The sequence below is a fragment of the Lytechinus variegatus genome, chromosome 2, assembly GCF_018143015.1.
Source record: "Lytechinus variegatus isolate NC3 chromosome 2, Lvar_3.0, whole genome shotgun sequence".
In the NCBI taxonomy this organism is placed as follows: domain Eukaryota; kingdom Metazoa; phylum Echinodermata; class Echinoidea; order Temnopleuroida; family Toxopneustidae; genus Lytechinus; species Lytechinus variegatus.
The window spans coordinates 25530479-25553909 of NC_054741.1; the positions used below are offsets into that span (position 1 = coordinate 25530479).

A 23431-nucleotide genomic window follows, 5' to 3' on the forward strand; every position below is an offset into this window, starting at 1 on the left:
ATTATAGGAACCTTAGCAGTAACAACATAGACGTACGATCAAAATGCATAAACATGATAAATACAAGTACATTTTAATTGAAAGAGATCTTACCATCTCATCCATATTAGACGCTGGTCCTGGGACCTTTCTCCTATATGAGTTATGAATATCAAGTAGACGTTTCTTGTGTCTGTTACTCAGTGGTGTATACTCGCTCCGTAAATCTTTCCGTCTCTTCGGCTTTTTCTGTGGAAAAAAAACACATTAAGATTGAACATGCTGAAATAATATTATTACAATCTTAAATGTTAAAAACTGTAATGTAGCAGGAAAATGTATCAGATACGTACTGTACATCGGATTGCATGAAGTGTCGTGTATTGTCATAGTAAATTCCAAAATTTTTATTCAGCAAGTCCATGGGGGGGGGGTAAGTTCTTGCAGTTCAGTTACTACATTTTTGTAAGCCTGTTGCTGAACTACTTTGTTTAATTTACCTGCATTTCATATGCCTTGGAGTGAAATTAAATTGTATGATCTGAATGAAGACTGGGAGACGAAACCGTTTAGGTTTCTGACCATTTTCCACTAAAAGATTCAAAATGGAAATATGATCTATACAAATTATGTTACCATTGTCTCATTTGAATCCTTGTCAAAAATCCTTGGCCCACAATGTACCAATAAATGGATTAACATAATACAATATAGGTTTATAGGGCCCATACGTCCATGAATAGATTAACAAATAAACTTTGAAAATATATGAATACTGCACGTGTTAAGCGCTCATGCTGTTTTCTGCCTATCAACTACAATTTACCGAGGAAAATAAAAATGTAGTCTCAATGAATTAAAAACCAAATTTATAGGGGGGATAAACGCAACTGAGATGTGTACCCACATAAAGACCAACCCACAACTGACATCTAGACATTAAAAATTTGAAAAAAATAACACACATTGATTTAATAAATAGATATAGGCATTAACATATATATAAGCAACATAAATAATTACATACACAAAATAGATCGTGAAAGTGATTCAAGAAAGACAAAAAAAAAACGAATGAAGAATTGATGGACAATTCAAACTAGTCATACTATGAATTGAAAAATAGAATGCACGTTCTAAGAGTCATGGATAAAAAAACAGAACGAATATCGAAATTTATTTTCTCGGGACTGGAAAGATATTTTTATTCACGCATATAGGAAGTGTTCATGACTTGGCCTGGAAGCCCTCGGTTAAAAGGGGAAACGGAAATCATTAATGGGATCATGACTGATGATGGACCTGGTAATTATAACCATAACTACGCACGGGAGAGCAAAAGGGGGTAAAAACGAGGCATCAAGCCTCCCCCACCCCTCCCCCATAGACCCCCTTATCGTCTATACCTATATCTCTTCCTATCTAGATAGCAACTTCTTTGAATATCATCTTTTCATCCCCGATAAATTAATATTCATAAGGTAATCACGAGATCTTTAGAAAGCATCTATAAGTGACCATTTCAAGAGGCGCTCAGTACGAACTGGATTTTTTTTCACATGTGTTCTCCAAGGCTCTGCTTTTCAGCTTAATTAAAGGTCCACGTCCATTGATATGAAAACGTTTTTGTTCATCGAATTTCGGCCGAGTATGAAAAAAACCCGGATGGAGCCGTCTTCAGAATGTGCTCATGATATTGCACGCAATATGGGAATAAATCGCCCACGACTTTCGGATATCCGAGTGGAGTTGCATACTGGACCAAGCCGGATATTGCATTTACGGGTCAAGGGGCCACACAACATAAAGTGACGTCACAGTTAACTTCATGAAACTGAATTTTGATGTGATGAAGTGTGATGTTACTTATCGACAATTATAAGCAAACAGACGAATCTCTGTCAGATAGAGAAGCCTGGTTTATTTCAAACTCAGGTTATCTTATGGGAGCTAAATTTCTGTTTAGGCATTAATTATGTACAAAATTATATGTAATTATGTTTTGTATCAACCAAGCACGGACCCAGGATTTTTAGTCCGTCTTTTATATGTAGACTGAAATGATATATCATTCAATAGCGCAACTAATCAGATTAAAGCATTAGATCATACTTGGATAATACTTATCTTAATGGCGCAGTCACATTTCCCCTAAGCTAGACGTACGGCGAGTCGAAAACAGTCGTCGTAAATTTTGTTTGTACCAGCTGCATACGGGTGGTTTGGATAAAATTACATAAAACGGCTGTTTTCGACTCGCCGTATGGCGGCCGTAAGGGAATTGTGACTGCAGCGTATGTATAAAAGAAGCAGATATATCTTCAAATATTCCCCTATCAACTGATTCTCGTTTAGCGCAAGACAATGATCAGACTGACGCATACGTTGATCATTGCAAGATTTACGACCCATTTTAATTCGTATATATAGGCTGTTCGTTATTTGACGCATCGTTCGAAAAAGTAAAATAAAAAGTTTAAACGCACTAGAATCTCTTTCAGTGGTGCAAACGGCTAATTAGCGTAGCTAATAACATAGTCAGACTGACGTCTTGTGTGAATACTTCATCTATCCAACTCTCTGTTTAGCTTGATTCGATTTTGTTTCAGTTAGAATGGGGCAACCTCATAGAATATTTAGTAACTGGGTCAGGGGCACAGACATGCTGCGTTCCAAACATTCATTACATCGCTATAGGCACGCAACATAGCTTTGATTTTAGACAGCGCTAAACTCAGAAAATGTCTTGTGATACATGCATTTATTTTCGCCAGACGAGTTTACCCATGATACAGCGAATTAAATTTTTTTTCTTTGAAATTCGTACCTCACTACCATAAGTCTATCCTGATATCAAGGAGTTTTTGTGATACTATTGACTATCCAAAGTTAATGGTCTTGTTGGCATAGCTAGCTTGTATTTGGTACGTATCAAGAAAAGGAAATCTTAAACGGGACTTTCCGAGAGAAAAAACATAAATTTGCAAAAATGTAGGCCCAGAATTTTGTTTCTCCTATCTGCAACCGATTGATACGCCAAGAAATGGATGCCGTCATTCTGTTCTAATTCCATTTCCTTGGATTTCCAGATGTTTTTTCCCCTCTCCGACTTGAATTCTATCAGAAGGTCGAGAGAAACATTTGGCTTAACAGTGTTTAGATTACCAAGGTTTACCAATACTACTCGTTTAATGTAGCATTTCCATTCTGGCTGACATTCAAGGTGAGCAATATGACTCTTATAACAGAACATGGTTTTAACTTCAAATCACCTGCTGATAACAAGTCAATACTAACCATGCTTACAGACAAAAAGGAGAAAAAAAATCGACAATAAATGTGAGTAGTATCAAAATGAATCACGGTTTCCTTCGTTTAATGAATTTTTATCTTCCCTGATATCCATTCTCCGCGTTTGCTCTTCTTACGCTCCATACACTGCTATTTACGTTCCTGTTTAATTCAATCAATATTTTCATTCTGAAAAGTACGTTTTACGAATTCGAGAAAAGAAGTTTTACACATAAAAATAAATACACACGTTCAAGTTACTTAAGTCAACCAAATTCCTTGAGTTACCAATAGAAAACAATTCAGAATTGTATTATTGACTTCATATATAAGCTCATGACAAATTACATATGATAGGGAAACAAAGCAGACATAGTGCCTGGACTTATTATATAGTCAACAGATATTACACTCGAGTCTTTTTTAATCAAAGCAGAAACACAGTGGCAGAGCGGGGATTCGAACTCACAACATCGCGAATCACGATCATGAGTCCAAGGCTCTAACCACTAGCCCACACGACTCCTTCTCGAGAGCGCAACCTATGAATATTCATGATGATGAAGGATACCTTTAATAAAGTACAACAAAATTGAGACTTTGTTTACTTCGATCTGTACCAAACAGGGCCCAAGTTCAGTATGGGGTTTGGCATCTGTACACAAGATGTCTGCTGGTACCCGAAGGGATATCATGCATGCATTGTGACGTCATCAGTGACATCTTGCCCTTTACAACTAAACGAAATAAGACATTGCTAATTCAGAAAGTCATGTATTTGGATACCGGTGACACATGTCACGTGGGGATGTATAAGGTGTGTTTTGAATGATCATGGTCGTTACAGAAAATCTACTGATTTTAATGAAAGACCCTTACACAAGAGAGAAGGAGGGAGAGAGAGAGAGAGTGGGGTAGGGTTGAGGGTGAGAAAAAATCTGAAAGATTTATTTTTTGCTAATTCTTTACATCGTAATGGTGATGAACATTCAGGACAAGTCAATTGAAATAAAATAGTGACGCGTAATTCTAATATACCCAACACCCACAGCAGCTGAGTACCAAACTTGAAAATTATCCGTTTACAATTAGGCCTAACATACTTAAAACAAGATACCATCCGTTCTACATCCCATCCCGCGGGAATCGTAGAATCTAGTTTGTCATAACAGACGGTTACTCAAGAAGATCTACGTTGAACTTGACTGGAAAATGGATACAAACTAATACCTTGGTCACATTTGCTCTACGGCGGCCGTACGGCGAGTTGAAAACAGCCGTTTTAACATTTGTTTTTTGTACCAGCTATATACATGATATATCGGTGGTTTGAATAAAAATGAATAAAACGACTGTTTTCGACTCGCCGTACGGCCGCCGTAGAGCAAATGTGACCAAGGTATAAACTGTCATTTTTCGAACAGATTAAATTGCATAGATATCTATAGTTATCTAAAAAGTAACAAAATCCGTATACTTGAATAAAGCTCATAGGAAGTCAACAATAAAGTAAGACTGAGGTCCCTGGGAACATTTTTTAATGTAAATTTGACAAGCAAGCAAAAAAGGGCTTTACTGCAAAATGAAGGTAAATTTCATCCAGAGAAGAAATTGGACAAGCAAAAAAAAAATATATATACGCTATTTTGCTTACATTTCTCAATTTTTAGACACTTATCAGAATTCCAGGGGGTGCTGCCTATATATGGAAAATAATACACGCAACACCCCCAAAGAAAATCTTGGGGTGCTTCAGCAACCCCAGTACCCGCGCATCCCAGGGCCATTGCGAGAGGTTCCATTCACATCGACCCGACGACCCGTCTACTGCATCGCCCCTGGATAACTCGAAAAAGGCAAGACAACGTAGGCAGCGTTGTCAGTTGAAATCATAACTCGAGCAAAACATCTCTATAGCTTCTCAAAATCCGACATGTCATGTCACATCGTGTAATGTTTTATGGAGAGCAAAATATGTTAGCGTACCATGCCCCCCCCCCCCTGGATGCCGGGAAAGTTGGGGATGGCGTAGGGGTGTCACGAGGGTCTCACATCCATATCACCCGAGAGGTTGACACGCTCCCCGAAAAGAATGCTCATTTCAGAATTCGGAGCATTGCGACCTCGTGAAAGTGATGTGTCATCTGCAATACATGCTGGTACTAAATGCTATCATGTGCATGATGTGCAAAGGTTTTTTTTCCTCGATTGTTGTTATTTTCCAGCCCCCCCCCCCCCACACACAAATACACTCCAGGTCCCCCAATCCAAAGAAATAATTCTATTGTATACGATTGTAGCTCTCATGCACAATATTCAAGAGCCCATTTCATAAAACTTGTTATAACGAAAAAATTTCAATAACAGTTAAAAGCTACTGAAATCATCCGATTTGATTGGCTGGGAGAGAACTTGTTACTCTTATGAAACTGGGCACTGCATGGGGCCCATTCCATAAAGGACTCGCAACTTTTGTAACTTTGTCATTATGGCAAGTACCATGGTAACATGACTCAGCAGCCAATCACAATCAAGGTTACCATGGTAGTTGGCAAAGTTACCATAGTTGTAAGTCTCTTTATGAAACGGGCGACTGGTCTCCCTTGAGTCGATGAAACTATCACGCCCATTTTGAGTAGAACTGGCTACGCCACAATGCCAAAGCGGCGACAGAAATAAAGATCCCCATCCTCTACTGAACATCAGCTTCTAAATCCTATTCATAATCCATCACGAACTGCCCCCAAACTTCACTGTACGGCGAAGATGTATGGTGAAAAGATATATACATTCCTTTGGACGATGCCCATTCCCCAATATTGGTTAAGAGAGAACATTTACAAATGTATGTTCGGTTTAGATAACCACAAGATAATGTTGTGTAGATTTTACGCAATTATGCGGCAACATGTTACTCAAAACATATGTAGGCCTATGCTTCCTTTTTACCAAGTACTTTTGTACTCTTCCTTATTTAAAGAGGTAATATCTGGGGTGGTATTCTGAGGTCATTTTATCTTTAAAATATTTTATTTGATCTCTTAAAACTACCTACGTCCCATTGAATACACAGTCATATTCACCGAATACCTATACCGAAACTCCGAAAATCTTTCCCCTTTCAAGACATCTTTTTCCCCTTGTAGCCCTGACCAAATATTAGTCCCTCACGAGGAATACTCTTTATTTCAACTTTGGTAATCAACTTGGGTGAAAGATGAAAGTTTGAAAGAAACTGGATTATGAAGTAGAAAGATAAATTTGAGAACTGATGTCACTACTTAAATCTAAAATCGGCGATTTGGTCAACATGTAGATTGTGGTAAGTGGTACAAACAACACTCCGGAATGTCGTCATCAGGAACTCGTCGTTTTCTCCTACGAAGAAGTTACCATTGGCATGCTTGGGGTGGTAATCAAAGCATGATTTAGGTAACATATTGTTATAATTTTTCTTCAATCCTCATAAATGCCCAATATTTTGTATAAAAATTGAACAAGAGGAAAAAGAAGAAATTCAACTTTTGTCTTGGAGCGAATGGAGAAGATGTCCATAACTTTACAGAGCTGTACAGCCATCTGCCGAAAATCAGGACAGAAAAGTGACATTTGCTGGCCATTGCTCCTAGTGGAAAGGCGAACTTGTTTCTGGGATCTTGGTATTAACTCCATCTCAGGTAAAAAAAAACAGAGGAAGACCAGCAAACACATACGTAGATACAGGGGCGGATCCAGGATTTTCCAGGGAGCGATGAAAATTTGACAAGCCCCCCCCCCAAAAAAAAAAAGTTCACATCTAAAATTGAAGGTCATTTCGTCCGCCGAAAAACGATAAAAGGTCCTCGCTTTAAAAGGGCGACACACTTGGGTAAAAACGGCATATTTACATTATTTTTTTTATTATGGCTTTGGGAAGGTAATGTTAGATGTAACAAATGCAATTAATTTTTACATAGTAATACAAGCGTCCATCTAAGAATACTTCGGTAAGCCCCTCAATATAGGCCTACATGGTAAATGTATATGAACTCAAATATGTGTGTTCGAATATGTTTCCTGCTGAGAGAAGTTATTGAGTCATTTTACGATGAAAACCGTCATTAATTAAGACGAGTCCATTTTGCAATGTTTTGTACTCGCCAGTCAGCGAACAAGGTAGCAATTTTGGGGGATGGAGTGGAAACTGATATAAATAGAAATCGATGGATGCTCAATCCATATAGCAAAAAAAATGTTTAGAAATCATTCATTATTCAGAGAAATTATTAATTTTTAGAGAAGTTATTGAGTCATTTTACGATGAAAACCGTCATTAATTAAGACGAGTCCATTTTGTACTCGCCAGTCATCGAACAAGGTAGCAATTTGAGGGGATGGATTGATATAAATGGATTTCGATGGATGCGCAATTCATTAAGTAAAAAATGATTTGATATCATTCATTATCAAGAGAAATTATTCACTACCAGCGATGTTATTGAGTCATTTTACGATTAAATCGTCATAAGACGAGTCTATCTTGTCCTTGCTAGTTGCTAGTCATCGGAGAAGGTAGTAAATTGAGGGGATGGATTGGAAACTGATATAAAAAGAAATCGATGGATGCTCAATGCGTAAAGCAAAAAAAAATGATTAGAAATCATTTACTATTCAGACGAAATTATTCAGTACCAGAGAAGTTAGTGTGTCATTTTACGATGAAAACCGTGATTGGATTGGAAATAAATGGAAATCGATTGATGCGCAATAATAGAATAAAAAAGTGAATAGAAATTATTCAATATCTGAAGTTTATGGAGAGGAAGAAATGTGTGATTAGGAGAAGATGACGACAAAATTAGTCAGAAAGACATGACTCGGGACACGACAAGAGACAGATAAATAGAGAGAGAAACAAAAAAGAATCCATAGTGAGATGAACAGATCTCCATGGTGAAATGAAAGGAGAGAAGCATAAAACAAGAGAAAGAAGTGATAGAAGGCCGGAGTAGAGTAGACCAAAAAAGAAGGGAGAGTAAGTGAGAGAGGAAGTCAGAAAAGAGATAATGAAGGATAGAAGAGGAGAAAGAATGACATCCAGTGTCCATGAATCCAGGTAAAGCGGACCCTCGCACGCTATCTTCCTCCTGATGGATGGGAAACATGGCGGAATCAAACAAAATCCTGGCAACTCTGGGTCCAGTCTTGGGAGGAACATGGAAAAAGACGAGTAAAACAAATTGACTTGGCAGGTTTCCAATCCTCAGCTTGCAGGAACTAACATAAAATATGATATGACATATATTTATAGTTATTAAAGGGAAAGATGAAATGAATAGTCCAAATCAATGTATCCTAATGGTCCTGACATCATTATCGAATGAAGAAATCCCTTATTAAAAAAAAATCAAAGACAAATGAATAAAAAACAAACAAAAAACCCTCAAAACATTGTCAAATGAAAACTCACGTGAATGATGTAAGTTTACTGATGGTCAAATACATACTTTTGACCATCTTTAATTATTTTAAAACTTTCTTGTTACGTTTGTTACGTATTACATTTTGAAGAACAGCAGTCCTGATAAAATCGCTTACAAAGTGAATTATTTGGTATTGCTTGATATCCTGATGAGGTTGTCAAAATAAATTTTAAATGGTACCGGGGCAGATCCAGGATTCCAATTTAGGGGCCGCGGACACGGGAAGATATTTTGACATGCAAAAAAGGGGGGCTATTACTCCGAAATTACCCTCATCTTTTCTTATTTGTCCTTTGTCAGAGTCAGTCCAGTCCAAATGTTAAATTAGTTGTTTTATCTATATGATTCATCTTGATGGTGCTGCATTTCATGTCATCATTTCATTTTTTTAAAGAAGAGTTAATATAATCCTTATATAGCGTTATTACAGCAGGGACCACGGAACGGTTTTGAAAGTGGGGGGGGGGGGGTTACCATGTAAAAAATCCTAATCAGATGGTCATTTTTACATTTTTGTAAGCTGTTTTGAAAAAAAGCCCCTGTAGAGTCTAGACCCCCCCCCCCTCCCCCGTTTCCGAGGCCCTGTTAATGCAAACATTTTTTGTCACTTCGACAGCTCTATCGGTTTGTAAAGATATCCTCTTCTACAACCGTTTGCATACTATGACCACGATCCTAGACTGATTTGTGCCAGAAGTACTGCTACGGATCCGTTGCGAGTCCGTGGGTAGTTGAAACTGATCAAGGTTCCATGATCGACAGATATAATGTGACGACAACACATAGAAATGTGACGTCATGTAATACATCATAAATACCGGTTCTTGTGTGATCTATTTATTGACTTGTAGTGTTCAGTCTGTCAGGTTTAGGTTTCAAACCTCTGGGATAAACTAAGCTATAACATGCCCGTGTAGATATAGTTTTTTGTGTGTCTTGAAGTAGTCAATTCTAAAGGTTCTTTAAGTTCGTTTTACGTATTCTCAAAGATAGGTATGGTAATAAACCAGGAAAATGCATACCTTTATCAAAGATTTGAAAATGAGTATGAAACAATTCGAGCAACAACAGATGGCTTCCTTGTCTTTTGAAGTAAGTGCCCCTTTCGACAATAATTACCAACTCGACTGACAAAAAGAAAAATATAAGACCGTGCACATGGTGCATCTATGCTCTCTGAAAAATTCCAATGAGGATCTAGTTTTAAGTTCAAGATACTATACAGTACAAAATATTCAGACACTATTTCATGTAGGCAACCGTTTTATCAAATACCCTTAAGATATCACCAGAATCGTCTTAAGATGGCCTTTAAAACCATTCTCAGTCATTATTTGAATGAATTGGACTTTAATTAAACAAGGAAGTGGTTTGAACAAATATTTACACCTGGTGAAATAAATTGAACAAAGAAAACTGCTTTGTATAAAAGAAACTGTTTACTCAACACTAACACACAGGTCTATTTGAATGCGTGACCGGGTCATAAGTCATCGTTAGAGAAAAAACTGGAGTTAAAAGCATGAATGTGAACAGACTCTTCAAATGATCATTTTCGGAATGCTTTCATTTCATACATTGTATGTCTGACACATTGCTTATAAACTGTTTTTTTATATAAATATATATATATATACATTTGCCGTATAACATGACCATGGGGTTGTGGCGTGCGCCCCTATAAAGCCATGCAAGCTCCATTGCAGAGTTTCAAGCCCTGGTGGCGTCCAAGATGTAATCTGATTGATACACATCTGTTGAAATTAAAACACATACCCAACCACACACACTCACTCACCCACCCTTTTATCTTACGCATACGATGAAGACTTTGTCTTCGCACATCTCTCAGAAATGTGTATTTTATACATATTGTTCTGTGCATGCCTTGTGTATGTCTTTTACAAAAACTTTGGGGGGGTCATTTGCTTTTGCATGCCCCACATTGTGGAATAGCCTTCCTGAAGACATAAAAAATGTGTCTCTGTCGGGACTTAAACAAATCTTCTAAAAACTTTTTTTATTTAACTCTTAGCTCTTTATGCGCCTTGATAACTATACGGAGTGGACTTGTTATAAGTCACATTATTATATTACATCGTACACATACAGACAAGCAACAATTTAAGTCATCACTCGGAGAAAAAGCGCTGTCATAATTATCAAACTAGTTCAATTTCAAACTCGGATCAGTGGAGTATCTGCCTACTAGCTGCTCTGTCTGAGATGGAGCTTTCTTTCTACCAAATAAAGTTTGATTTGTTACAATTTCGGATATCAGCGCGCCCCAAGTACCCTGTCACATCGCTAAAAGTTCCATACAAACCGATTACAGAAATTGCCATTCCTATTCAGTAGTTATGTCATTCTTCTATTGACCATGTCACACCAACAAAACCTACCCCAAACCGACCGATTATATGCCATTCAAAATAACGTAGTACCTCTCATCTGTCTGGAGCCGGTTCCGATTCGGTGTGACTGTAACATTGACAGCCTTGGCAGTGTAACAATAGCGCAATGGCATGTTCTATCTTCACCCTCCCCAGGGATCAGGATCCTGTGTTCCATTTTCAGTCTCCTGTAGCAGTAAAGTTCAGCGCCTCCAAAACATCACCAGAACCGCAATCCGTTGCAAGTATCTATCAGCAAATCAAAAAGCAGCATTTCGGTAGCTTTTAATTTGTATCCTTTCCTATTTTTTGTAATGAAAGGGTGCTATTGAACAGGACGGAAGGATGGTGGAATCTTGAACTGTTACAGCTGTTTGATATGAATACTTCATTCAAGATGTCAATGAATCATCGAATGATATTAACCCAATTTAGTGAACCAGAGGACAAACTGCCCTCCGATTTGTCGTTACATTCGAGTGCCATGTATGACAGTCGGGGTGTTGAGTGTTGACAGTGAGTGTTGACGAAGATATAAACATAAGCCACCAAGTACGGTGTCTCTTCGGCCCGTCACTCGTAAGTATGTTTTCAGAGACTGAAAGAATGCAGGGCCTTGATTAAGATGACTCTATCTTAATGGAGCTTCATAAGGGGGTCTTGGTAATTCGTTGATTTCAATAAATCGTTACTCATAATTAAACCTATACATTATAATTAGAGTTCAAATAATTGCACCGTCATTACCGTACTATTGATGGGTGCTGATCACATTTACTTTACAACTGTCTTGACTCATTTGAAAAGGGAATGCAATATTAGCTTACATGTACGAGTCTTCAGTTGTTCTTCTAAAATCAAGTGGCAAAAAATAACTTAATTTGTAAGAACTGCTTTCATGATAATTTTTTTTTATTTGATATGTTACTATAAAGATAATAACTTCTTCTCTAATTTTTGTTCGTGGAAAAGTCGTGGTTCATCATGGAAATAAAAAAAAATGTTGTCGAAGGCTTTGTCACTGAGCAGTATAAAAAAGATTTTGCCAACACAAATTATATTGACCATGTCCCGTTTCTTGTCTAAATTGGATTGCCGGTATATGATATTGGAAGAAACGGGTACATGCATTCCAGAAAATGAGATTCTTTTCGTTGTGCTCGACAATTCGAATTCATTTCCTCCCTTCCTACACGTTGTGCTCTCGTCACCATCTTTTGATTCGTTACATTATTCTTGCGTCAAAGAAATGATTTCAACTCTTATGGGGGTGGACTCTAGTTAGTCATTTATTTCAGTGAATGCAACCAAATTCTCTGCAAAGTGCTACATGTACTATTGAGAAACACAACAAAGTAACTAACTTATGTGTTGACGTCACATTCTACAAAAGTCACCCAAACTCAGGAGCGGAGTTTGAACATTGACTTTGACCTAAATACATACGTATAGGACCTATACCTCATTACCTGTGAGTACTAATTAAGGTTTGACGTTCAGGATAAATACATATTACATCTCCGATCTACTGGTTAAAGCAATCACTCACAATCCCATTAGCCATAGCTGCATTATTTAAGTTCACTCCTCACTCTCAATTCCTGCAATCAATACAAATATTGAAATATACATGCCTGAATATTAAATTAAGATTGTTTATCATTCTCTCTTAAAACTGTACCTGCTCTGTAAATGGTCACATTGAGAGGCGGTAATCACGTTCATTTCATTACTGTTTGAAAATGAACAAAATCTTTCGAGACGGATCATTCATGAAGTCCTCAACTCCAGCTGGGATGTTACATCAGTCTCTTCCGCGCAATAATAACTAACGAATTTACAACCCCATAGTTTGCCTTTAAAACAACATCCTCCTCCTAATCAAGCTAATATAACGACCAAAGTGACATAATCATGCAATAATTACTTTGAGATGATTTAATGAATTAGATGACCCCCCCACCCCTTCTCCCGGATAACCACCTAGCGAGTCGGAATATTAACAGAAAATCTTCATGATCATGTGTATAGCGGGTCGAATTATCCCCAGGTTTCGTTATTTTGTTATATCTGAAGGGTTAAAGAAATGAAATAAGATTTTCTCAGGATGAACGAAAATGTATATTAATAAATTAACCTTTTTCGTCCGGTTTGTCATTAGGAATCATGATATGTTTTTTTGGATAAAATGTTTTTATCAAATTTTGTGTATTCAAAGCTTAAGCGTATCATATTTTTATCAAATTTCTCGCACCCTTTTTCTATTTATTTAATATTATACTTCTCATGAACCAGAAGTAGACAAGCCACAAAAGTTTTTTATATAGAAAGAGTTCAACAAATATTCGCAAATTTCATGAAAATTTGAAAAGCGAAAATCACTAAGAGAAATTTGAAACATAATCTACCATCGCTTTGTTTGAAAATTATGAAAAATGAAATCATAAATATTATCTATGAAATCTGTCAGAAAAGTGAATATCGTAGGTATTATGTTACCGACTCGAAAACCACCTGTTCAATTCAACGTTCAATCAGCTTCCATTAAAAATAATCTTTCAATCTTGACGGAAGTATTTCAATTTCAACTCAATTACTTCGAAGCAAAAAATCAAACATAACGCTTTCTTAGTATCCATTCTGTGGTCGTTTACGGGTGATAAAACTTCGATAGAAATCTGTATCATTATGATCACACTATCAATATGAACATTGTGTGCAGAAAGGGAATTCATTAAAGGACAAGTCTACCCCAACAAAAACTTGATTTGAATAAAAAGAGCACAGAATAAGCATAACACTGAAAATTTCATCAAAATCGGATGTAAAATAAGAAAGTTATGGCATTTTAAAGTTTCGCTTCATTTCACAAAACAGTTATATACACATCTAGATCGGTATGCAAATGAGGAACTGATGACATCACTCACTCATTGTTTCTTTTGTATTTTATTATATGAAATATGATTTTATTCTTATTTTCTCGTCATTGTCATGTGAAATGAAGTTTCAAACCTCACTGAACACGTGGAATTCCATTATTTTAACATTTTGTGCTTCAGACAAGGAGGTCCTAATCGTCAGATTCGTAAAAACTGAAATAATGTATAATTCAAACAACAAAAAAACAAAAGAAATAGTGAGTGAGTGACATCATCGACTCTCTCATTTGGATGTAACTGGCTCGTTCATAAAACTATTTTGTTGAAAATAAGCGAAACTTTGAAATGTCATAACTTTCTTATTTTACATCCGAGTTTGATGAAATTTTCAGCATTGTGCTTGTATGATTTTTCTCTATTGATTCAAATCAACATTTTTCTGAGGTGGACTTGTCCTTTAATCAGGTATGATTTTGTTGCGGGGGCTAGTAATGGAGGTGTGGTATGGCCTGGGGGTATGGCTTAGTTTCCAGACTGAAAAAAAAATATAATTTCCAAGTCCTATTGTGTAAAAGTGTGTTTATGCACTGAAAATTTATGGGAATGTTTCCAGTGACACAAATGTGTCATCGGAATAACCCAAAGTTATCAAATATAAATATGATGCAAATGACAATCGATATTGACTTTTTTAAATTCCGAATTAGTTCACAAAGATAATATCACAATCTGCCCACTGACATAATAAATATTGACAGATCCATGAAATTATTCCATCCATTTTATTCCATTGATATATTATGAAAAACTTGAATTAATGAAATACCGTATCAAGCGCTCACAAACAAATTCGTTTTGTTTGCCATATGACAATATAGTATCGGTCCAAAGTGAACCCCCAATGGAAAGAGCGCAAAGCCAAAAAGTGCTATCAATAATAGTACTACTACTAATAAACAGCTCTTGTATATATCACATTATGATTATAACGTCTCTATGCCCTTTCAAAAGATTTGGATATGATTATACCCCGGCTCTAGCGTGACGGTCGTATAGTTACTTACAGGGCACACGGATTTCAAAGAATAATTCCTGCAAGGTACCCATTTACTTCACCGGGGTTGAGTGTAGTACAATGTGTATCTTTTTTTTGCTGATGGAATCTACGCAACGGCTGGGATATGAACACATGACCTTCTGTTTCAAAGTCCGGAGACTCATCCACTGGACCACAACGCTCCACACAGTGGACCATGGGAAGATGCGATTCAAGCCATGCACTCGCACAATGTAAAGATGGTTTCACACTGTGGAAATCTCTACAGTGTTAAATTATCCACAGTATTGTCACATATTGACAGTGTTCCCATTGTGAACTTGAATTCACATTGTGTTCCACACTGTGAACATTGTGTTCTACACTGTGTATTCTACACTGTGAACATTGTGTTCTACACTGTGAACATTGTGTTCTACACTGTGAACATTGTATTCTACACTGTGAACATTGTGTTCTACACTGTGTATTCTACACTGTGAACATTGTGTTCTACACTGTGAACATTGTGTTCTACACTGTGAACATTGTGTTCTACACTGTGAACATTGTGTTCTACACTGTGAACATTGTGTTCTACACTGTGAACATTGTGTTCTACACTGTGAACATTGTGTTCTACACTGTGAACATTGTGTTCTACACTGTGAACATTGTGTTCTACACTGTGAACATTGTATTCTACACTGTGAACATTGTGTTCTACACTGTGTATTCTACACTGTGAACATTGTGTTCTACACTGTGAACATTGTGTTCTACACTGTGAACATTGTGTTCTACACTGTGAACATTGTGTTCTACACTTTGAACATTGTTTTCCACACTGTGAACACACTGTAGGACACTGTATTCTTTCCAGCAGTAAGAAACTGTGACTTAACTTAACTTGGCTGAACAACTAGGCTCACTGATGTGGGAGATTTGGACTCCGTGAAGGGGGTAAAGTGAGCTATATTTAACCCCCTACCCCGGTTCAGATGATAATCTCAACCTGTATCAAGTCGCTTTCAGGTTAGATGTGAAGTTTATCCCTGTGTATTAAGCGGTCCCTCCCCCCATTCTAAAAACTCCACGCTTAAGCATACTGTAAGTTAATGATTAAAAACAATTTGGTCTTGTTCTTGCTGATTATGTACAATAAAATAATGAAAGTGTATTTGTTTTACTACAAAATGGCTAAGTAAAATGAAAACTGGATTCAAAACAGTCTACACATTAAATAATTAAGATTCAATACTGACAAATGAATAGGACTTCCATGGGAGGTCTGTGATGCAGTCGAATTGTTAATGAATTAATTTCAGTGATATAATAATAAAAAATTGTGTGATATCATTTTAATTCACTTTCTCTCTCGCTCTCTTTCCTCAAGGCTCAAAAGACAGGAAGTGTTATTTCATCGCCTACCCTTAGTATGGATTCTCAGGGAGGATGTCCCTCGGTCACAGCAAACCACGCAACATTGACAGAACATTTTCTTCTCTTTCCATCTCATTAATTTAGACATGCTTGTTAAGAAAATGGCAAGAGTATCACCCACACACAAGTAGATTGTTCAGAGAGAACGATAGAATCAAAAAGAGTTTCATGAAATATTTGAATATTATTTTGATACATATTTTTTTTTAAGAAGTTGAAAAATTTGGGCTATGATGACATGAATGCGGATGTGAACGGAAAGGTGGTGTGCGCGAGCGTGTGTGGTTACATCACAGTGCGCGTGTGTGATGTGTGTATGGGTGTCATGTAAAATTGTTAATACCATAAAACTAGGAGCGATCAAAGAGAACAAGCGAAATTTAACAAGGAAACGAAAAAATATAAGGGAGGCAAGATAAAATAAAAAGGACAGATGGCGTGTATAGGTGGAATAAAATAAGAAGAAAAGTGAAAATGAAAGAACTAAAGGAACAGCTGAAATTACTGTTCGATAAATCTTGTATAGGCCCTATCATAACGTTGTGCAACGACAAAGTATTTGCAACATCAAAGACTTGTCAACATGAAAAGTTGTTAAAGAAAATATTCGAGTTGTTTGCGGTGAGTCTGTGTGCACTTGTGTTTACAGGAGAATAACAAAGAATAATTTTGAACAAGAAAACATAACATCTACGTTCCCGCATAGAAGTGTGGTACGACACTTTTCAATGTCGTTTCATACCAAATTTATTGTCAGTGCGGTATATTTGACGCATGTTGAATAGTGATATGGTCTCAAAATGAGGTCAGCAAGAAAGACAGTGTATGAATCTGAAAGGGAAACAAAGACAAAACATTTCGTCCCCTACGATGTTATATATTCACTGGCCAATTGGTTTGGGGAGGTGGAGCCCCACCCCTTAAAAATAAATAATCGTACTTTATTATTCATCATTTTATAAACGCTTAATTGAAAATTCCTTGATTATCTAGCTGGTCCATTTTTTTTAAATGCCGATAATGACAGAAATAATCATTTAGGTCCTATAAAATCCAACATACTCATTCCATCGCTTTTTTAAAGTGCCCAATATTCTTAAATCAGCCCCTGAAATTGTTACCTCGCGACACTCGAAGAAGCACAATAAATTATTATGTGTCAGCAAAGAATGACAGAGCTTTGCACCAGATAAATCCGTTTCGACTTTGGGAACAAACCTTACATGCCTTGGGTCTTGTTCTCCATCAACACTCATAATAAGCATCAATATCAGTTAATCAAGTTCCATTTATTTGTTTATATAAATCAACTTAATTAAAGTATTAAAAGAAACATGAAATATCCATTAGTATTAGATGAAACACGTGGAGGATAGACATGTGACTGGATAGAGTGTGCGATGCAGGAGACAAATCATCCTAACATAGCTAGATAAGATTAAGCAAACAAGGGCCGGCCTTCAACATGTTTAAATAATAGATTAGCTGCTCATAAACCATTATTTATTTTATCGAAATCGTCGACCTAGTTTAGTAAGGACCTTTTGATAAAGGATTCTCTACTAGAAAAAGCACATTATCCCACAGTTTGTCCACAGTGTGGCACACAACGTGAAATTACCTCCACGCTGTAAAATTTGAGCGTTTCAACAGTGTGAAACACAGATTCACATAGTCGGCCATGTGAACACGCTGTGGACAGTCACATTATTAAGGTGTCCACAGTGTGAAAATATCTTCACACTATTGAATTTGAGCATTTTAACAGTGTGGATATGTGAACACATTGTGGCCACACTGTGTGACACTGTCAGCTTTCCTGCTGTGCTTATGTTTAAAAAAGTCAGTCCATGAAAATGGTTGCCTCCCGTACAAATTATACACACAAACCACTACTTACAGTCATGAATGATAGGAAAAATAGAAATATGCACACAAGTAAAAAGAATAACGAGAGATGAAAGTCTGAGCATGTCTATGATCTGAGGCACTATTGGTGCTACGTGACTCCCTTTAAGTTGAATGTGGTGGGATCTCGCAGTACTAGGCCAGACCGTACGAAAACTCGTAAATTGAGGGAAACTCTATTCTTGAACTTGAGGTCTATCAACTGCCGTCTGGGGGCACAATTACTCAGCATGTGCAGGGAGCCAACCTCAGTTTACCCACACCCGTTCAAGACACTTCGAAAAACTTCTTGTCAAACTCGAGTCAAATATCCCCCTTTCGTCCGTGATTTCCTCCCCCACTTCCACCCGAACTGCTCCAGAAGCCACAATAAGCGCGAATTACACAAAATTGTATCACTATGTATTCATCCTGACTGTGAGCTTATTCTTAAATGGGTGATTGAAGTAACTGAAGTAAATAACAGTGAGTTGTGAGAAGGCTAGAAATTTAAGACGGTGCAGAGAAACCCTCTCGTCTGCAAAACGCTGATTCTGTAATACCGATGGCAAGAATAGAGCATGGACGTATACATTATGAAAGAACTTATTAAAAAATCCTAATATAACCATATAACCAACTTAATGAGCAAAGGGTTATATTGGTAAAAAAAATGTATATGTGATTTCTCAATCTAAAGTCTCTGTCTTAAAACAATTACATTTGATAGATTTGATTTAAACAAATCCATAATTGGAACTTTACTTACGTTTCGATATTGATGGTTAGGCATATACTACTGCTAGTTCAATCAAGGAAATGGGATTTTCAGAAGACTTACAAACATGCTATGAAATCTACTTATCACTGAGACAATATCGGAGAGGAATCATTATATAATTGCATTAACTGAATCATCAAAATCTGACAGTATAAAATCAGAATCAGCCTTTGAGAGTATTAGCTACGGTGAGATTGCACTTTCTGGAGCCATGGGTTTGGAATATGTCTCTTCTGATCGCCTCCCCATGACTAACAAACGTCTAACAGGTTGGCGCCTGATACCGATGACTAACCAAATCGGTGGTGTCACACTTGCTTCTTGACTTTCTTTTATTAATAGAAAGGAGGGATACCCACTGACTAGATCTCTCACCCCGGACAAGATGGTGCTTATAGTCATTTCGGATTTCTTACTGTTCTCTCAACAAATGCCATTTCACTCACTTTCTTTCAAGAACTAAGAACCATTTATATATACCACTCTGTCGCTATAAAATCGATAAAATATTACTTAAAACTTAATTTGCATTCTTGACATTTTATTACTTTCAACACGAAGGATCAACTGATATCTTGATAAATTTTCTACATTTTCAAAAAGCGCATATGGATTATATCTTTTATCACTTTATTTTGAATGATGCAAGCACTTTAAACCTTAGGATGTGATTACCTTCGAAAAAAAAAATTCGGACGAAAATTTTCTTTAAAAGAATCGCTGAATAGTGAACAAAAATTGTCCCATATTGTCGTAGAGATGATACCTATAAGGTGTTCTACTTGAAAAGTTGTAAACTATAACGTCTATGCTCTTGAACGTTCATTCTTGGCGTACATACGTAAGCATGAGGAAATCAAAGCAAATTCGATTTTCAATAAAACGGAATATGGAATAAAGATATATCCATCTGAACATGCTGAAAGAAGATCTATGCGCTGATAAAGTATATAAAAGAAGACCCATCATTTAAATTATTATAAGAAAGCAATAATAAAGCAAAACCTTGAGATTATATCAGCATCCCACACTAAAACAAATAATCAGTCTATATGGATTCTGGCCTGTTTTCCATGGCTTAAAAGAGTGCATCGGGAAACCTCCTTTTCCACGCTTTCCGGTTTTGGAATAGAATCAAAACACATTAATTACAGACATCAATGACAGACAAATGTTTTCATTATTTCGATTATTGGTTTAAAAAAATGTCCTTTTTTAAGTTGTTGTGGTGTGGGGTTTATAGAAGTCCTTTTAAGAGCTCGTTCAATATCTTTAATACTATTATGAAACCTACATCGAACAATTGCCAATCAAAATTAAAAACATATTTGATAAATGAATGAACTGCTTTTATCATTTCAATTGCATTAAGATAATGATATAAAAGTCTAAAAAAATCAGAACTGAATAATGGGTTAAATTCAAGAAGGGTGAGAGTGATTTCTTTGCAAACTCTGAGGTTTCATAGTCAAGTAATCATTGTAGTAATCATTGTGTCTTCAAGCAATATCATGTGTTGCCTTCATTATTGTTTGGTCAGCACTTTGTCATTTCTTTACTGTTTTCCAAGAATCACAAAAAATGACGTTGTAATATTACATTTATTACCTCGATGCACATCTTATGCAGGCTGAAGGCGAAATCACATTTCTTGTGATTTCACTCTCCGAGTTCGTTGGAAAATGGTCATGGTTTGGACCCACATCGATTGGTCAATTACTGGAATACCATGAACTCCGTCTAATCTAATACGGTTTACATAAATTCATCACAATTTGGATGACATACAGATTCGCAATACGGAAATGACTCATAATGTTCTTGAAAGTTGTTTGGAATTTCAGATCATGTTTTTGCCCTTGGTAAACACACCAAAGAAAAATATCGGTAAAGCATGTTTTTCCCGTAATTTAATTTCTTAAAAAAGGAAAATTGTTAAACTGTTTGAATACAAAGTAAATTTATATTCGTATTGAACCCACGCTCATTCTCCCTCCCCACGACCAGAAAATTAATATCTTTCAAAACACTTTCGTGGGTATGATTGTTCCTGGGTGATTGTATTTGCTGGTTACGTGCAATAGAATCAGTTATGGTTGTAAGTCGATTGCATATATACCCTACTGGATCTCTACGCATCACAGGGAAATTATATGACAGATGTATCAAGCATCTATGGTAAAAATAACTTTATCTTCCTCAAAATATTACTAAAAAACTAGAACACTGCGATGTTCATAAGTTTCTCTATCCACATGACATTTGTGATCGCTAAATTGAATTTTCATGTTCCGAACGACTTTTCTTACTCACATTTCTACAAGGTAAGAATTACGTCTATTTATGCTGTCTTACATCCTCCAGCTCCAGATTGAAACTCATCAACATCAGAAAAATATATGAATATATATATATATATATGTATATATTCTGGGCAATTATTATCCAATTGAGCAAATTTATTACCCAATTATTGGTTTTTATTTCCAAATTTCGACAGATTTTAATCAATAGTTGTGTGGACAGTGTTGCCCAGTGATGGTTAAAAACTGGTATGTAATATAATAATTCATTTTACATACCCTTTTTGGTTGTGCTAGTCTAGATGACGGCCTCGATCTCCTTGCTTCCAAAGCTTGTCTCACTACCTCTCCTTCCATTTCCATCTCATCAAGTCTTGCTTCTTCCTCTAACCTGAGAACTAATTCCTCCAGGTTAGTTCCTTCATCATCCGAAGGAACCACCCCGGTCGTCGACGCATCGTCTTCGCTTTCGCCGACGCTGCTTAAATTCCAGAAGAGAAGGAAATCATCATCCAAATTGTTCAGCGAATACGAAGGGTCATATGTGTCTGTCGTCGACGAGTTCGTCGTCGTCGACGTAAATTCGTGGTTGTTTGGAGTTTGCTGCTGACCCCGTGTTCTGAGAATAATCGCGTCGGGGTCGACCTCGGCGATGGGGCCCCGCGACGTCCTCTGCGGGACACCATCGACCGCCGCGACGAAGAAATATAGTAAGAAACAAGCAGAGACGGTCCCGAGATGTCGACGCGTATTCGTCCTGCACAATGAAGGCATATTCACATAAGATATTTCTGGTTTGAATAAAAACCAAGAAAGACGGCGTATGGTGCGAGTTATGTTATTCCTGAAAATGACCTGCGTTAATCCTGACAAGTAAAATATATACAGGTTGTGGAAGAAGACGTCTCGTCTCGACTCGGTGGTACTGGTGGTACTGGTTGCGATGATAGTAATCCAGGCAAGGTGGGGGTAGGGAATAATAAATAACCGGGAAAGATGGGTGATAATGAGGTGCAAACAAGCGCGATGTAGCCGCCAGCCAGCATCAATCAGTCCACTGGGATAATAAGTGTGCGTGAGGAGTGTGGGAGCGAAGAGGTGGGTGTGCTTCCATAGTGGCCCGCTGTGTGTGTGATGATGATGATGTGTGTGCGTGGCGGCTACTCGAGTGGATCGGTGAGTTATGAATATGAGCCGCAACAATACAGCAACAAAGTTTCGTAGAGAGGTACGGACTCGTCGATTTCAGTAGGTAGGGGTGTCAGACCGTGATTTAGCTGCGCTCTGTCTTATCTAGTTCTTGACGATTCACGTAAAGCTGTACCATTTCCCCAAGTGATAATATATGTCATGGTTTTTAATCATTTTCATCAGTGTGCCAACCAACAAAGCTTTACTGATTTTTTTCACCGTATTAGTCCTATTAAAATTATAATTTTTGTTAAATTTACTTATATTGATAAACCGGGGCCTATTGAAGAGACAATCTGATACCAATATTTGTATCCATTTAAAGTGATTTGATTTTTTAGTGATTTATTTAGAGCTTCGGGTGGTAAGGCTGGTAGATAATATTTTGGGAAAGTTTGGAAACATCGGTTCTTGATAAAGACGTGTTCATGTTTGGGGACAAAACAAATAAATAGGGCAAAAATGTAATACATGATACACTTTTTCTGCTTGAATTGTGGAGATCTTTAGAGAATTGATGAATAGGTTTAAAGCTCAAATAAAATCTGAATAGAAATATGAGGTTGTGACTGAAGTTTAGACTATAGATAACATTTCAAATGCATTTGCATTGATTTCTGACCGCCCACGGGTTGCAATTAGACCAAGATTTCGATCAATAACTTGAGACTATAGATGGAGCTGTGGTAATAATGATTAATCGGTCGCGCATTACAGGCTTGCTTTCTGACGAAAATGCAGTGAGAGAAAGGAAAAGAGAGAAATAGAGAGAGAGAGGAAGTG

The 23431-nt window shown here is 37.0% G+C and overlaps 1 protein-coding gene across 1 annotated transcript in view; it reads right to left on the reverse strand.

The window, feature by feature from the left end:
• Positions 1–22650, reverse strand: part of LOC121407677 (multiple epidermal growth factor-like domains protein 6) — a 64162-nt gene extending 41512 nt beyond the window's left edge. The window contains exons 1-2 of the mRNA XM_041598861.1: positions 21737–22650; positions 94–228 (exon numbers count right to left, since the gene is read on the reverse strand). Of these exons, the coding sequence (XP_041454795.1) occupies positions 94–228; positions 21737–22231 (630 nt within the window). The 5' untranslated portion in view covers positions 22232–22650. The remainder of the gene's footprint in view (positions 1–93; positions 229–21736) is intronic.
• Positions 22651–23431: the final 781 nt, after the last annotated feature.